The sequence below is a fragment of the Vidua macroura genome, chromosome 23 (genome assembly GCF_024509145.1).
Source record: "Vidua macroura isolate BioBank_ID:100142 chromosome 23, ASM2450914v1, whole genome shotgun sequence".
Taxonomy (NCBI): domain Eukaryota; kingdom Metazoa; phylum Chordata; class Aves; order Passeriformes; family Viduidae; genus Vidua; species Vidua macroura.
In genome coordinates this window covers 6,563,016-6,579,143 of record NC_071593.1, presented here as the reverse complement: position 1 = coordinate 6,579,143, position 16,128 = coordinate 6,563,016, and the positions used below count along the sequence as shown (strand labels likewise).

General features: G+C 46.6%; 2 protein-coding genes across 11 annotated transcripts; both read right to left on the bottom strand.

The window, feature by feature from the left end:
- Nucleotides 1-48: 48 nt before the first annotated feature.
- Nucleotides 49-10,925, bottom strand: CCNL2 (cyclin L2). Of its 9 annotated transcripts, none has more exons than XM_053997663.1 (11): nucleotides 10,633-10,925; nucleotides 9,739-9,813; nucleotides 9,349-9,458; nucleotides 8,946-9,066; nucleotides 7,746-7,810; nucleotides 4,839-4,938; nucleotides 4,646-4,750; nucleotides 4,293-4,434; nucleotides 3,478-3,595; nucleotides 3,303-3,395; nucleotides 49-2,455 (listed from the first exon to the last, which is right to left on the bottom strand). In XM_053997663.1, the coding sequence occupies exons 1-11, from the start codon at nucleotides 10,900-10,902 to the stop codon at nucleotides 2,095-2,097; spliced, it is 1,560 nt and encodes a 519-aa protein (XP_053853638.1). In that variant the 5' UTR covers nucleotides 10,903-10,925; the 3' UTR covers nucleotides 49-2,094. The 9 variants fall into 9 exon arrangements, with proteins under 9 accessions (XP_053853638.1, XP_053853639.1, XP_053853640.1 ...); XM_053997664.1 differs by lacking the exon at nucleotides 10,633-10,925 and adding an exon at nucleotides 10,203-10,507; XM_053997665.1 differs by lacking the exon at nucleotides 10,633-10,925 and adding an exon at nucleotides 10,247-10,505.
- A 947-nt stretch (nucleotides 10,926-11,872) lies between these two features.
- On the bottom strand, nucleotides 11,873-16,048 carry MRPL20 (mitochondrial ribosomal protein L20). Of its 2 annotated transcripts, XM_053997699.1 has the most exons (5): nucleotides 15,701-16,048; nucleotides 15,317-15,461; nucleotides 14,130-14,240; nucleotides 13,366-13,443; nucleotides 11,873-12,460 (listed from the first exon to the last, which is right to left on the bottom strand). In XM_053997699.1, the coding sequence occupies exons 2-5, from the start codon at nucleotides 15,401-15,403 to the stop codon at nucleotides 12,284-12,286; spliced, it is 453 nt and encodes a 150-aa protein (XP_053853674.1). In that variant the 5' UTR covers nucleotides 15,404-15,461; nucleotides 15,701-16,048; the 3' UTR covers nucleotides 11,873-12,283. The 2 variants fall into 2 exon arrangements, with proteins under 2 accessions (XP_053853674.1, XP_053853673.1); XM_053997698.1 differs by having other exon boundaries at nucleotides 15,317-16,048.
- Between the last annotated feature and the right edge of the window lie 80 nt (nucleotides 16,049-16,128).

Sequence of the window (16,128 nt, the reverse complement as noted above, 5' to 3'; positions counted from 1 at the left end):
TTATGAGTAGGCACAAGTGGTGTAGCTCATAAGAAACTCAAGGGAATGTAATAGAAAATCAAATACTTTAATGAAATTAGGGAGCATGAGAGTAACAGCTCAGATATACCACTAGAACTGATAGTACTGGGCTGTGGGGCTCTGCTAATTGGTTTTTAAATGCTCTGTTCATCAAGCATGCAGACTGACAAACTACGAATTCTTCAGAGTGTCAAAGATCCTGAGTAAAGAATTTTCAACCACTTCAAATGGATATATAGGAAATGTCTTCTGAGCTGGTGGCCTGCACACAGCATTGCACAGATAAAAATATACTACTCTCAATGCACAGAGCTAAATACTTTCACATTTATCAGAATTTTCTACACAAGTCTTTTTTTTTTTTTTTTTGTTGTTGATAGAATTCAAGTTTTGAATTTTCCGTAGATATCTTCACCTGTATTAAACAAATGCTTATTTACATTGTGGGTAAAGTGTAAAGGCTAGGAAGGCCATTTTCCCATACTGTACTGTAACACTGCAAAATATATATACACAGAGAACCTAATATAGGCAATGGGTCTAAAAAAAAAAGTCACCTCCCACCTGTACAACATCACCGAGCCAGCATGAAAAGAGGGCATTGTTAGCACCAAAGCACTCCCAGGGGGATGAGGAGCTTTCCAGTCCCACAGGGAAGAACTGCCGGGCTCAGCATTCCAAGGATGGGCTGCCTGCAGGACTGGAAGCCCCAAACACTGCACTGTGACAGGGATGGAAATCCTGGAGCAGGACAGGAGCTCCAAGGGTGAGGGTGACAGTGACACCCCGGCACAGGGTGTCCTGACATCACTTCCCACCCTGTCAGCCTTTCCTTTGGATTCATGGATGAGCACAAACTGCTGCCTCGAGCCAGGGGGGGTTCACTAGCCAGATTAACCCTGCACAAGCCACGGGGAACGAGCTCTGCTGGCAGAGGGAATTCCGAGGGAAGCAGCCCTGGTTTGCCAGTGGTGCCAGAGGGAATTCTGGAGGGAAGCAGCCCCATCTCTCACCAACTGTGCCCGGGGTGCTGGAGGGAAATCCCTCAGAAAGCAGCCCTGGTGGGCATTCCCTTGGGAAGCAGCCCCAGCAGGGCTCACTGGCAGGAATTCCCTTGGGAAGCTGCCCCAGCAGCTTGAGAGGCTCACTTCAGAGCTGCCCCAGCAGGCTGAGAGCTCACCAGCAGGAATTCCCCCCGGGAGCAGCTTTGGGGGCTCAGCAGTGACAATTCCCCCAGGGAGCAGCCCCAGCCAGGCTCACCAGTGCTAATCCCCCCCAGGAGCAGCCCTGGGGGCTCACTGGCAGGAATTCCCTTGGGAGCAGCCCCAGCAGGGCTCACCAGTGCCAATCCCCCCCAGGAGCAGCCCTGGGGGCTCACTGGCAGGAATTCCCTTGGGAGCAGCCCCAGCAGGGCTCAGCAGTGCCAAACCCCCTGGGACCAGCTCTGGGGGCTCACTGGTAGGAATTCCCTCGGGAAGCAGCCCCAGCAGGGCTCAGCAGCGCCGATCCCCCCCGGGAGCAGCCCCAGCCAGTCTCACCAGCAGGAATCCCCCTGGGAGCAGCCCCAGCAGGGCTCAGCAGTGACAATTCCCCAGAGGAGCAGCCCCAGCCAGGTTCACCAGCAGGAATCCCCCCGGGAGCAGCCCCAGCCAGGCTCAGCAGTGCCAACTCGCCCCGGGAGCAGCTCTGGGGGCTGAGCAGTGCTGATCCCCCCTGGGAGCAGCCCGGGGCTCACCAGCAGGAATCTCCCCGGGGCTCACCAGCAGGAATCCCCCCAGGAGCAGCCCCAGCAGGGCTCAGCAGTGACAATTCCCCAGAGGAGCAGCCCCAGCCAGGCTCACCAGCAGGAATCCCCCCAGGAGCAGCCCCAGCAGGGCTCAGCAGTGTCAATTCCCCCCGGGAGCAGCTCCAGCAGGGCTCAGCAGTGTCAATTCCCCCCGGGAGCAGCCCCAGCCAGGCTCACCAGCAGGAATCCCCCCGGGAGCATCTCTGGGGGCTCAGCAGCGCCGATCCCCCCCGGGAGCAGCTCTGGGGGCTCAGCAGCGCCGATCCCCCCCGGGAGCAGCCCGGGGCTCACCGGCGGTGCCGGCTGTGCCCGGGGTGCTCGCGCTCGTAGCGGTGCCCAGCGCGCTCGTAGGAGCGGGAGCGCTCGTGCCGGTGGTTGCGGTAGTAGTGGCTCTTCTTCTTGTACTTGCCCGAGTGGTCGGAGCGCTCGCGGGAGCGGCTGCGCGAGCGGGACGAGCTGCGCGAGCGCGACTTGCGCGCCTTGTGCGCCGAGTATTTGCTGTAGTCCTTGGATTTCTTGTAGCTCCGCACCTTGGAACCCTTGTAGGCCGAGGAGCTGTGGTTGAACTGCCTCGGGGGGGAATCGCTGCGGCTCCGCGAGCGGCTGTGCGACTTGGAGCCGCTGGACGTGGAGTAACTCTCGCTTTTCCTGCCAGGAGAAGAGAGCAGACGTGGTGTTCTGGGGTCTTAAGAACTTCATGCTGCATTTTGCTCTCAGTTTGGGTTTTAAGAACTGCATTCTGCTGGTTATTTTGGATTTTAAGAACTGCATTCTGCAGGTATTTGGAATTTTAAGAACTGCATTCTGCAGGTTTTTTTGAATTTTAAGAACTGCATTCTGCAGGCATTTTGGGAATTTTAAGAACTGCATTCTGCAGGTATTTGGAATTTTAAGAACTGCATTCTGCTGGTTATTTGGAATTTTAAGAACTTCATTCTGCTGATTACTTTGGATTTTAAGAACTTCATTCTGCTGATTACTTTGGATTTTAAGAACTTCATTCTGCTGATTACTTTGGATTTTAAGAACTTCATTCTGCTGATTACTTTGGATTTTAAGAACTACATTCTGCAGTTTTTGAATTTTAAGAACTTCATTCTGCAGGCTTTTTGAATTTTACGAACTTCATTCTGCAGGTTTTTTTGAATTTTAAGAACTTCATTCTGCAGGGGTTTTTTTTGGATTTTAAGAACTGCGTTCTGCAGTTATTTTGGATTTTAAGAACTGCATTCTGCATTTTGAATTTTAAGAACTTCATGCTGCATTTTGCTGTTCTCCCACGAGAACTCATCTTGTGTCCTAAACTTCCATCTGGCTACTGGAAAAACACTAATTTTTAGGAACTCCAGTGACAGGAATACTGTGAACACCCACAGCTGGAGCTACTCTGGAGTTCAACGCGCAGCACACACTGCTCAGCCTCAGCCTCTTGGCCATGATCTATCCAAGCTGGCACTGGGAAACCAGACTGGGAGGGACTGGGAGCACACCCTACCTGTGCTTAGGGGATGCAGACCTCGATGGTGACCTTGAGTAACTCTGATCTCTGCTTCCACTTCGACTTCTGCTCTCTCTTCCTTTCTGGACACTGCCAGAGACAAGAAGCACTCAGTTATTTTATTTCAAATACTGATGGGAGAAAAATCAGCTGCTTCCTCATAAAACCTTACCCATTTACTGGGCTGTTGGAGCTGGTTCTCTTGGCTCCCTCTGTTTTCCTTTTAGCATTCTTCATGGCCTGCACAGGTAGCGGTGAAGGTTTATTTCCTTTAACCTCTTTTGGAGACTCTGCAAGAAGAAGCTTTTGTTACCTCTTTGGAAAGTACCTGAAAGGACCTGAGGCTCCCCTCACCCCAGGTCTGCACCAACCAGAGCTGCACAGCTGGGCTCTGCACATGTGTGCACACACAGCCACCCACAAGCAGATCTCAACAAGTTCACAGAAGGCAGAAATTCATCTGAAACGTTCCTGCCAAAGTATTGAGGCAACTGCAAGAAAAGGCAGAAAACCACCCTCCTTTCCTTGCCAATTATTCAGCATTGCTTGAAAGGTAAACTGGGGAAGAAGTTTGTTTGGGTGAATGTGGTGCTCTAGGTGAGACCTGCACCAGACTGGAAAATTTAACCAACAAATTCCTCACCCAGCATCCCAAAATATTACCCCTGCCAGGGCACCTCTGCTTCAGCATAACATACCAGTGGCAAGGATTTGAGCTTATTGCCAAATCCACATGAAAGCAAGTCTCTGGTCTATATGGGTTTAAACTAGTCTTAATTTCAGACTAATTTGATTTTAGCTTTTATCTGATTCAAGAAATCACAAAGTCACAGTGTTATTCAAACCCTGCCAGTTGAGTAGTGCTAGAAGCCATCTTAAAAAAAATCCCCAACAAACTCCAAACCACACTTGTAAATGCTTCCCAAAAGGGTAAATATACATGAAAGATGTGAAAGAGTTATTAAAAATGAGTTATCCACTATTTACCATTTTTTGGGATAGGGGAAAATCCCGATGTGTTATCCAAGCTTGGAACTCCCTCAGGTACCAGACCTTTAGCTTGTGCTTTTGCCTCTTCAATAGCCAATTTCTTCTTTTCTATTTTACTTTCCAGATCAGATAAATCCACCTGTGAACACAGGAACACTGCTTGTGAGAACCGAATTTCCTGGCTACCCACTCCCAGGGAGGGGAATGAAAATCCAAGGAGTCCCAGACAGTGACTGCTCTTTGTTCACTTCCAGGCTTGCAGCTGTGGTTTTAAACAGCCTCAAATTTTCCAGCTCCTGCTCTGAGCTGCAGCCTTCACTGAGGGCTCCCAACATGAAAAAGAACCAAACCTTTTTCCTTGTGTAGAGCTGCAAGATTTTTAAGCAGATTTCTTGAATTTCTTCCTCAGTTGCTCCGAACAGTAAAAACCAATGTGGGCGATTTGGAAGTGGGATCTGAAAGGGAGGGAGAGACAAAGCTCAGATTTCTCCTCCTGTTGAAAGGGCTTGGAAAAAACCCCAAATCCATGGCACTGTGGCTCACCTCCAGTGTCCTGGCTGCCAGGTAAATGCAGGCACAGGCAATGCTTTCTGGCTGGAACCTCACAAAGACATCTGTTCTCAGGCTGTCGTTCATGTAGTTCCTGAAAAACAGGAGAGCAGGAGGTTGCAAGGCACTGCAAAGCTCTCTGGGGTTCTTTTTTTTTTGGGTTTTTGACTTGGTTTTACTTCTACAAGGGCTATTTCTTTCTGCATTCAGTTACTAGACTTCAACATTATATTCCTGTAAATCTAAAGAGAAGCTGAATGATTTTACTAAAACAAAAATAAAAGAAATAACTAAAATAAATCCCTCAAGGGGAGGGACATGTGACAGAAAAGTCTGACTGCTGAAAATTCAGTGAGAAGAGAACCAATTTTAACTTCACTTTTGCTGCTGGATCTCTACTGGCCTGCTCTCATGCAATAAACAAGTTATTTTCATCAAGACAACATACAGTGTGCTCAGAAATACTCAGTTATAGAATTTTAGGTTCACATGTTCCCCTGCAATAGGGCAGAACCAGGTGTCTGGCAAAAGCTGCAGCTCCTGGAGCAGTTCTCCCATGAAATGCAGTCCTCTTCAGCACAGGCCAACTTCCAGTGGCATTTAAGGGTCCGTTTCCATCCAGAAGAGAATTCTTTTTGATGCAAAAAGTCAGCCATAGGAGAAATCAGGGTGTTTGGGAACATCAGTTCAGGAGAACAGTCAGTACTCAGGCAGATCTCCTCTTTGGCACATGAAATAAGGTTTCCAAATTGTCCCATTTCAGTAAGGTTGCTTAAAATGAATATTCACAGAATGAGAAAACTGTAAAATATTGCACATATTCCAGTCAGTACAATGAAGCATTATGCTGTTAAATCTTAAATACACAAAGTAAATTCCTGTGAATCTGTCAGCTGATGTGCTTTAGAAGATCTAGACTTGGGAGCACATATGTCAATAAAGTGTCAGATGGAGAAAAACTAAAACCAGACATAATAAAAGTCCTTAAAATAATACTTTAAGGTAATAATTAACCATGTGGGTACCCAGTATACAAGGATTCACTGACCCCAAGATATCCAAAGCAGAGACCACAGGCCAGGCACCTGCAATGTTTACAAGGACAGAGAGCAGGGATTGGAATCCCAGGAGTTTCCAACTCCCACCTGCCCCAGCTGTCCTCAATTCTTGTTTACACAAACAGCAACTGCTGCCCTCAAAAAAGCAACATTGACCATCAGCTCATCTTTCTGGGAGAAAGGAACTTCTAAACCTGCTCTTGTCTCACTACAAAGAGAGCACAAACCTTTTGGCCAAAGGAGTGATAAAGGAAAGGGTGGCTTGGAACATTTGGAAGCTTTTTTTTTCTGATTTGCCAAATTGAGAACCATGCCAGCTTCCAAGTTTGGCCTCTGCACATCTGCCCTGCGGGCTCAGTCAGACACAGGAGGAAATGAATCCTTGTCACAATAGCTTAAGAAAAAGGTAATGTTGTAAAAATGCACATTTCAAAAAACCAACTATACTGGATACCCACCAGTTTTTGGGTACTGGAAGTAACAAACACGAGCACACAGATGTGTTATTGTAACATCTGACCCCTTTCTCAACTGGGGTAATTCCCTCCCTCCATAACCAGCAGATTCCTGGCAGTCCAGAACTCCCATTCCACTGCTCCATGCAATGCTTCTGGGAAGTGTCTCTAAATATCACATTTTGTGTCCAAGCTTCACACACGTACTAGTTTTTTCATTTAAACATTTGAGATAATTGTATCTTTCAAACTATTCATTTTTTTTTGTTGTTAATTCATCCCTTTTAAAGATTTAAACCCCACCTTAATTCACTTTATCATGTAAGAAACACACCAGATTATAACAGTTAAGAGAAATAGAACATTAAAATAAAATAAAATTTCAGAACTTCAACGCTCTCAGGTTACCAAATATACAAACAATCAAAAAATGCAGAGTAAGAAAAAAAAATAATAAATATAAGCACAAGAAGCAGTTGGCCAGTTACTCTACTATCATGTATATACCACCTGTCTAGAGCCAGCCTTCTCTTTGGAGAGCTTTGGGTTGACTGAAGACGGCAGCTATCCCTGCACCATGGGCAGCAGAGGAGAAGTCTTAGTCACTTACCCTCAGAGGCTACCCTTTGATCAAAAGAGTACAGAAAAGAAAAGTCAAAACTGGTTCTCTACACACAGGTCACAGTACCAGACAGTTCAGTCAGCAGAAATATGGTCTTTGGATTCACTAAAGGTGGTTTTTTGGTTTTTTTTTTTTTTTTTTTTTTTAGACCATTGGTATTGTTAAAAAAGCATTATAGTTTATAAAAGCATTATTTGGCAAAGTTTAAGACGTGGAATTTTACAGAAGCTTCCCACCCCCGAGCAAATATTTATTAAACGAGAGCAATAATGCAGAGAACATTTCTTGGCAAATATGAATCCAGGCTATCCATCTATCCAGTCTCAGAGGCTGACATCTTGCATTATCCACACAGCTAAAAGAAATTGATCTGTGCTGAGGTCTAGATACACCTGAAATCAAGCTCAGGCCCTGGGAAAAGCCATTTCCCAGCACTGGGAACAGACTTGAATTACACCCAAGTTTTCCCTGAAGAAGACCCCAAGGGAACAACTCTAAACCCACCCAACCTTTTCCCTTCAGCTGGAAAGTGAGAGCAGAGAGGAGGGAAGTGAGAAGTCAGGGTGGAAAGCTACCTTACCATTAAAACAGTGCCTCGAACTTAAGAGGCCGCTCAACATTTGGGAAGTAGTTTGGGGCACACCAAGGACAGTGGAGCTGTCTGGGGTGGCCCCAAGCACTGCTGAGCAATGCTGCCCAGTGCCTCAAGTGACATATTTCTGCTACTGCCCCTTCTGGTCTCTTAGAACAAAGAAAATCAACTTACCATGAGGTCTGGACCAGGTGTTGGTTACGTTCACATTCTAATACCTGAAGGTACATAACGATTATCTGGAAGATATGGGTTATTGAGTTATTAACAAGCATCTGGAGAGCCACCTGCTTATTTCAGAGGGACATCCATGAGGCATCTGTGATCCTCTTTCAAGGCCTAAAACACTCCACATGAAGTGTTTGCACCATCCCCAGTGTTTATCCACACCAGCTCTGACCTTCCGAGCCCTTCCGTCCTGCTACTCAGCCAGGCCTTGTCTCCACCTGGGCTTGATCGAGGGATTTTGTGGATTGGTTTTCATTTAGGGATTTTTGTGGATTGATTCTGTTCTCCTACAAACATCACAAATCCTTTTTTAGCTGCAGCCTGGGGAGAAAAAGCTGCTGCCTGCAATCAGCAGTGAGGGAAGTTGGCAGAGAACAGACCTAACGCTGTGCCATGGTTTGTTCAGTTCTGAGAGGTTTTCCTTTGGTTTGGAAGGAAAACAAGGCTGCAGAGAGGAAGAATAATGGCAGAATTCACCCCAATTAACAAACCACAGCTGCCCTCTGGGGTGGGTGACAAAAGGAAATTCTGAATGTCAAGAAGCTCAGAAAGGCAGCCCTGAACAGGAGTTTTTTAGAGGAGAAAAGAGCAAATCTCAAATTGTGTTGGCACAGAAATAGAAGTTCTTTTACCAGTTAAGGCACAGTTTAAACACTTGAGGCAATTGTATCTTTCAAGTAGCATCCCTTCTGACACTTGTTATTTTTATACTGAGCCTTGCCTCAGTTCTAGCCAAGCCTGAGCGTGGTTTTAACACACCCCAAACACTAAACTGGCTCACAGAACTTTAATACCTCAGCACATTCCCAGCAGGAGTGACCATGACAACCCCAGGCCTCCAAATTCCTCCCTGCTTGGGGGGAGCTAAGTTCAGGTGATGTTTTTCCACCACCAAAGCTACCTACTGATCCAATTTGCCTTCCAGGAATACTGAGCACCTGCATCCACCTCGCCGTCACTCAGCAGTGATACGAGACCAATTAGTAAGAGTCTCTTAAATGAGAAAGAAAACATCAGGATGGTAAGAAACTAATCTCACTGAATTCACTGATCAGCATGAGCAGTCCACAGAGCTTCCAGGCAGCCTCCTCAGAGCTTTACAGGACGTGAAACATCGGTTATGTAGTGAATTTATAAAGTACCAACCTTGTGAGGGTGCTTCACGTGAACACAAAATCCCAACTCCTTCAACACTCTTCTTTCTGCCTTAATTATTTGATTCTTCAAGTTCACGTATTCTTGATCCAATATTAGAGGCACAGGTTTTCTGCAAGACAAGGTCAAACTCACAAGATGATCTTAACCCTTAAGGAAACTCAGGCTGAGGTGTGTAAAAATATTAAAAAAAAAAGCATTATTTATAAAATGAAAAAATATTTATTATTAAAACAGGTCAGCTCATGAGATCACTTTGAAATGAGACACATGTCTTCCATGAGATCACTTTGAAATATTCCCTGATTGATGAAAAAGGCAATGATGCTGTTGTGAAGTTTAATAATTTAAACACAACACAGATAATTCAGATTATTCTGGATTCTCAGCTTACTTTTTCTCCCTCAGGTGTCTGAGGCGATGGAACACATTGATCACGTCCCGAATGCGTCTGGGAGCTTCCTCAATTTTGGATGCCAGATGGACACAGGCCATGGACACATGCTGAAAAACAAGCATAAAACATAATATTTTATATAATATTTTGTTCCCAGTTCAGGAATTGAGCTCTTACAACAGCTTAAGGAGAGAAAAAAAACCGTGGCAAAACAAAAAAACATGAAATATTTGACAAAAATCACTATTAAATAGCTTTGTAAAATCATGTTTCTCCATATCTATAATCCCCAGAGTAGTTCCTAACACTGATCACATCTCAGATAACAACTTGCCAAGAGAGATCAGAAGATAAACATGGCAACAAATGTCATTTAATGCTTCTTACCTCCATGGAATGCTTCACAAAAGACTTGGTATAAAAAAACCGCTGGAACAACACCTGTCCTGTAGCCATAGCCACCTAAAAAAAGAGATAATCACAACAGCCATGAACAAAACCACCAAAGAGAAGTTTTAATAGGTTTAAGACTCAGAAGATTAACTAAGCATGGGAGGAAGTTTAATGGTATCTAAAGAAAACTAGAATTGCTACTGAAGTAATTAAGTTGTCCAAGACATTATCAATGCTTTAAATACTGCTTACAAGTCAAATACAGACAGAAAATCCCAATTTTATTTTATAAAAAATGCGAAAATATGCTCGAAGTCATTAAATGAATAATAAACAACAAGAAAAAAAAATCCAAAAAGCCAATAAAGTTCAAAGTTATTAAAACTACGTCAGAAAAAAAATTTGCTTTTTGGGCGTGGAAAGTGAGGAGCAATCTAATCGCGTCATGATTTGCATACATTTGAATATGCTAAGGCTCGTAATCGCGTCATGATTTGCATACATTTGAATATGCTAAGGCTCGGTAGCTGGGAAGTTTTACGCTCAGAGAGCAACGAGGCTGTTCGGCCTGAAGTTCTCCGGGGAAACAAAACCTCCCCGAGGTCACCGGGGCTCCACGGGAGCCTTAAGAAATCCGTCTTTGCACAATCCTCCCGCGGGGGCGGCGCAGGAAGGCGCTGACATCACCCGCTTCCGGCAGCCGGCGGCCGGGGAAGGCCGGGGAGGCCCGGAACGACCCCCGAGCACCGGGCGGCCCCGCGGCCTTGCCCGGCCGGTAACTGCGGCCCGGCCCCGGGGCCTCCCCGGCCGGTAACCGGGAGATCGAGGCCCGCATAAAGAAGCGCCCGGCTGAGTTCTAGCCCGCTCCCTGCCCGCGCCCAGCCCCACCTGCGGCAGCCGCAGCAGGATCCCGGCCGCCTGGATGAGCTCGCAGCCGGTGACGCGCAGCTCGGTCTCGGTGTCGGGGTCCAGGCCGCTGCTCATGGACGGCGTGAAGCGCAGCGTGTGCTCGGGCAGCAGGCAGTTCTCCAGCGTAATCAGCACGCCCGAATACAGCCGGTCGCCGATCAGCACCGCGCCGGGACCCGGTACCGGCGCGGGAGCCGCACCGGCCGCCTGAGGGCCCGCGGGGCCGCCGCCTCCCGCCGCCGCCGCCATTTTGTGCCGCCGCCGCCTCGCTGGCTCCGCGCTCCTTCTCCTTCCCCCACCAGCATCCGCCCCACGCCGATTGGTGGAGCGCGGCGGGGCCGCGGCCGCTGATTGGCTGAGAGGCCGTGACGCACGACGCCGCCCGGGCCGCGCGCGGCGCGGTGACGCAGCGGCCGAGAATCCGGACAGGGCGGGGCCGCGGCGCCCTCAGAGCCGGACCCGCCCCGGGACGGGCGTGAGGGGGCTGGAACACAGCGCTCACCGAGTCAAATATCTTTGTTTACTCCCTAAAAAACCACACTATGCGCTCACCGAGTTAAATATCTTTGTTTACTCCCTAAAAAAACACACTATGCGTTCACCGAGTTAAAGATCTTTGTTAACTCCTTAACAAACCACACTATGCGCTTACCGAGTTAAATATCTTTGTTTACTCCCTAAAAAACTACACTATGCACTCATCGAGTTAAATATCTTTGTTTACTCCCTAAAAAACTACACTATGCACTCATCTAGTTAAATATCTTTGTTAACTCCGTTAAAAATCACGCTATGTGTGTCCTTAACTTGCAGAGGTTCACGTGTGAGGGCTGAAACGCTGCTCCCCAGCCTGGTTGGGTTTTCCCCTTGCAGCGCTAGAATTTCGCCACACAAAACGTTTCCCTGTAGCAGTTACCAACAAAAATATGTTTAGTATTAAGTCCTTAACAGAAAAGGCTATGTTTGTCCTTCACCTAGGGGCTGTCAGGGCTCATGTCTGAGGGCTCACACTCTGGACTATTTTTTTGCTGTGCAGCGCCAGAACTCACCTCAAAAATTGTTTCTCCACAGCAATTTCCAAAAAATTACCTTTATAAGTTCTTATGTGTGTCCTTAACACAGGGGCCGTGTGTGAGGGTCAACATCCTGCCCTCCCTCCATCCCCCGGCTGTATTTTCCCAGTGAAGTGCCAAAATTAACACAAATTGCTTCCCCATAGGAGTTTGCAATAAAAATGTCTTTATTAAATCCTTAAAAGTATAAACTATGTGTGTCCTTAACACCCAGGCTTCACCTGTGAGGGTCAACATTTCTCCCCATCCCAGCTGCGTTCTCCCCGTTCAGAATTCACCACACAAATTAAGTTTTTTCCTAGGAGCAGTTACCAAAAAAAAACCAAAAAACAAACCTTTATTAAGTCACTGTATGGCCTGACTGCTAACCTTGAAGTGCGCTTTTAATTTAACAGGTTTCAGTGACAACAACACAGGGAAAAAGCCATCAAGGAGAAGCTTCACCCACGCGATCCTCAGAGGATTTGTTCCACATTTTCCATTTCAGCAGCAGTCCCATGACAGGTTTGCTTCATGATTAAATCCCTGCTTCTAAAACTTGCACACAGACTCTGATATCAATAGTGGTGGTGCACAATACGTGAAAATATCCCCTCTGGTTCTTTTCCATCTCCCAGGGCAGCCAGGAACCCTTCCTGTCTCCTCCTCTGGGCTAAAGCTGCCAGGGACTTGAATGTTTTTGGCTCATAAATAGCCAAGTCTGCCAGAACTTTCCTGTTCAGCTCCACCTGGGACTAAAGGCAAGAAAAAAATTGTTGGTTAAGGACTGTGATTTTTAGGAACGACACTGCAATGCTTAGTTTTAAATATATTTGAATTAAATAGATTTTATTAAATATAAGAAAATTTTATTATTAAATAAAATTACATTTGTTTATTTTATTAAATATAATGAACACTTTATTAAATATAATTAACATTCTTTACTGTTTATATAAACGCCCTTCATTAAGTACCATTAAACACTCTTAAGGCTTAAGACCTGAGGTCTTAAAGCAGATTAACTTTTTTCTACCCTGTGCAATTTGGAGCTGCTAAAAGCCTGTCAGACACTCCCTGGCCATGGATGTCTCATTAACCCACCATGTAAAAATTATTTCCTGCCTTTCTCTAAAGTTTTTCAGGCAGAAATCAAGAACTGAAGAAAAATCCCCAATTTTGCTCAAAGCCACGTTGTTCCAGGTGAATCCATGGCATCTGTTTCAGCTCAAACAAATTAAAACAGAATCACCAAATCGAAACAAATTCCCAGCATGTTTTAAAAACAAGGGACAACAGCACCAAGCTTCTGCATTCTGCACGCTCACCAAATCACAGTTATAGTGAAAAGAATAAGGATTTCTTAGGTTTTTGGGTTTTTTGCTAACACAAGCTTTGTATTTTTAAATCTCTTCAAGTAAAAGGAAAAGCAGCTGTCACTGAATGCCCACAAAAAAGCATTTTAGAAGTCTCATTCCTAAGTTTTGGGGGCAGAACATGAGGTAGAGCCACAATGTTCACCAGGATAAAAGGGAATAATCCATACCGGGAAGAGAAATAGTTCAGGGCACAACTTAGTTCCTGAAGTGGATGAAACTGCTTTCACAAGACTTTCATCACTCTAATTAGTAAGTAATTATCCTCCAAACCACATCCTTACCTTGACCAGGTTGCTTATGAAGGCTGGGTACTTCAAACCATGTTCAAGGGAAGCTGCTTCAATCCTTGTGATCCAGAGCTGAAGGTGTAAAAAAAAATCAATATATTGCGTGATAAAATACTTTAAAATAAACCCTTTGCCACGCTTGTCTGCTCACACTTATTAAATAACATTAAATATAACATGGGATATCCTGAGCTGGAAGGGACCCACAAGAAAATGCTGCTTTAAACTCCTACTTTTCACCCAGAAACTCTGGGGGGGTTGTTTTTAAACTTATTAAATATAACATTAAATATAACATTAAATATAACTTATTAAATGTAACTTATTAAATATAACATTAAATATAACATGGGATATCCTGAGCTGGAAGGGACCCACAAGAAAATACTGCTTTAAACTCCTACTTTTCACCCAGAAACTCTGGGGGGGTTGTTTTAAAATTTATTAAATATAACACTTATTAAATATAACATTAAATATAACTTATTAAATATAACATTAAATAACATTAAATATAATTATTAAATATAACATTATTAAATATAACATTATTAAATATAACATTAAATAACATTAAATATAACATGGGATATCCTGAGCTGGAAGGGACCCACAAGAAAATGCTGCTTTAAACTCCTACTTTTCACCCAGAAACTCTGGGGGGGGTTGTTTTAAAACCCCTCAGAGTAAGAAAAGCAGCTGTTTCACTTCTGCCTTGCTCCCATTTTGATGTTTCCACCCAACATTTTGCTCTTTACCGCTCTGAGGAATCTCTTCTTCTCCCTCCTGGCCTTGGTGGACTTCACGAAAGCCCTGCGGACGCTCCTCACTGCCAGCTTGTAGCAGCGGTTCTTCCTGCCACGAAAATGCTGCAAAAAAAACCCCCCAGAATGGTCTTCTTCAATTAAATTTAAAGATATAACACTAATAAAGCTCATTTGCATTCACAGCTCTCCATAACAAGGATCACTGAACCCTTCACAAGCACCCCCTAAGCCTTCAGCTGGCACATAATGAAAATATTCTTTCCTTGTTTTTTTTTTTACCGTGGGAATATATGGGATATAATATGATATGGAATATAATATCATGGAAATGTAGTTTTATCATGGAAAACCTGAAGATGAGGAGTTGGAGCAGGGTGGGGAAAAAAATCTCAGTTCAGTAGAGGTAAAACCAGGCCTCACTTTGGGCTGTGGTTCTGTGGGAAAGGCAATCACAAAATCACGGGCAGTGCTTTCACCCAACACTGAATCCACACATTTATTCTCCTTCCTGAGCTCCCCTCTGTCTGTATGAACACAGGGATGGGGCATGAGCTTCTGACTTGTCAAAAACAGAAAAAAAGAATTAAATTTGTTTTCTGACATCCATCTAACACAACACAGGAGAAAGTGGCCAGTGCTGCACCAGGAATAACTGGTAGTGTGGGCAGCTTAGGTGCTACAAAACCAAAATATTCTCACTTCCTTCAACTTTCTCTATCTCATTATTACAGCAAGATGTACTGCCTAGGATGCCCTTGAGAAAGGTTCATCCCTAACCTCGGCACGGCAGCTTGGATCCCAGCAGAAATCCAAAATGCAAAAAAAAATTCAAAACGCGCTTGAGAACTGTTGTGATGCACTAAAGGCAATTCCTACAGAGAACAAGGTTAATTTTCTTCCCAGCTTCTTTGCCCAGTAAAACAAAGAAAGAAAAAACACTCAAGAAGGAAGCACAACCAGCACGCTGCATTTCACGAAACGCAGATCGCTTCACGGCACGAGAAAAGCGCAGAATGGGCTGGGTGGAAAAGGAACCTCCGTGCCCACCCAGCCCACCAGCACGGACCCCTCCCGCTGCGCCAAGCCCCGTCCAGCCTGGGGCACTGCCAGGGATCCGGGGGCACCCCCGGGGCACCCGGCAGCGCCGGCACGGGGGGATGCGGGCATCCCGCACTCACCCGCGCGTACTTGAGCACCTCCTGCACCCTCCAGAAGCGATCCGAGAGGCGGCTGCGCACCCAGCGCGCCGCGCTCAGCACCACCATGGCTGCGGCACGGCGCCTTCCGGGGCGGCACCCGAGCCTCGCCGCGCTTCCTCTGCTCCTGCCTGCCCGGCCCTCCTCTGCTCCTGCCCCCGAGCCTCGCCGGGCTTCCTCTGATCCTGCCTGCCCGGCCCTCCTCTGCTCCTGCCCCCGAGCCTCGCCGGGCTTCCTCTGATCCTGCCCCCGAGCCTCGCCGGGCTTCCTCTGCTCCTGTCCCCGAGCCTCGCCGGGCTTCCTTCGGACCTTCCCCCGGTGCTTCCTCTGCTCCTGCCCCCGAGCCTCGCCGGGCTTCCTTCGGACCTTCCCCCGCTGCTTCCTCTGCTCCTGTCCCCGAGCCTCGCCGGGCTTCCTCTGATCCTGCCCCCGAGCCCTGCGGAGCTTCCTTAAGACCTTCCCCCGGTTCCTCCTGTGATCCTGCCCCCGAGCCTTCCCGGAGCTTCCTTAGGACCTTCTCTCAGTTCTTCCTCTGATCCTGCCCCCGAGCTCTCCCGCTGCTTCCTCTGGTCCTGCCCCCCAGCCTTCCCGGTCCTTTCTCCAGTCCTTCCTCCGGTCCTTCCTCTGATCCTTTCCCCGGTCCTTCCCTCGAGCCTTCCCGGTCTTTCCCCCGGTTCTTCCTCCGGTCCTTCCCCTGCTTCTTCTTCTGATCCTTCCCCTGAGCCTTCCCGGTCCCTCCTCTAGTCCTCCCTCCGGTCTTTCCTCCAGCCTTTCCCCCTGTCCTTTCTCCGGTC

Excerpts from the sequence above, each read along its gene's own strand:
- CCNL2 (XM_053997663.1), bottom strand. The coding sequence starts at position 10,902 with ATGGCGGCGGCGGCGGGAGGCGGCGGCCCCGCGGGCCCTCAGGCGGCC. Across the intron at positions 9,814-10,632 it reads TCCTGCTGCGGCTGCCGCAG|GTGGCTATGGCTACAGGACA; the intron begins GTGGGGCTGGGC and ends CTCTTTTTTTAG. Across the intron at positions 4,939-7,745 it reads CACCTGGTCCAGACCTCATG|GAACTACATGAACGACAGCC; the intron begins GTAAGTTGATTT and ends CCTGTTTTTCAG.
- MRPL20 (XM_053997698.1), bottom strand. The coding sequence starts at position 15,403 with ATGGTGGTGCTGAGCGCGGCGCGCTGGGTGCGCAGCCGCCTCTCGGAT. Across the intron at positions 13,444-14,129 it reads AGAAGAGATTCCTCAGAGCG|CTCTGGATCACAAGGATTGA; the intron begins GTAAAGAGCAAA and ends TTACACCTTCAG. Across the intron at positions 12,461-13,365 it reads TCATAAGCAACCTGGTCAAG|TCCCAGGTGGAGCTGAACAG; the intron begins GTAAGGATGTGG and ends TCTTGCCTTTAG.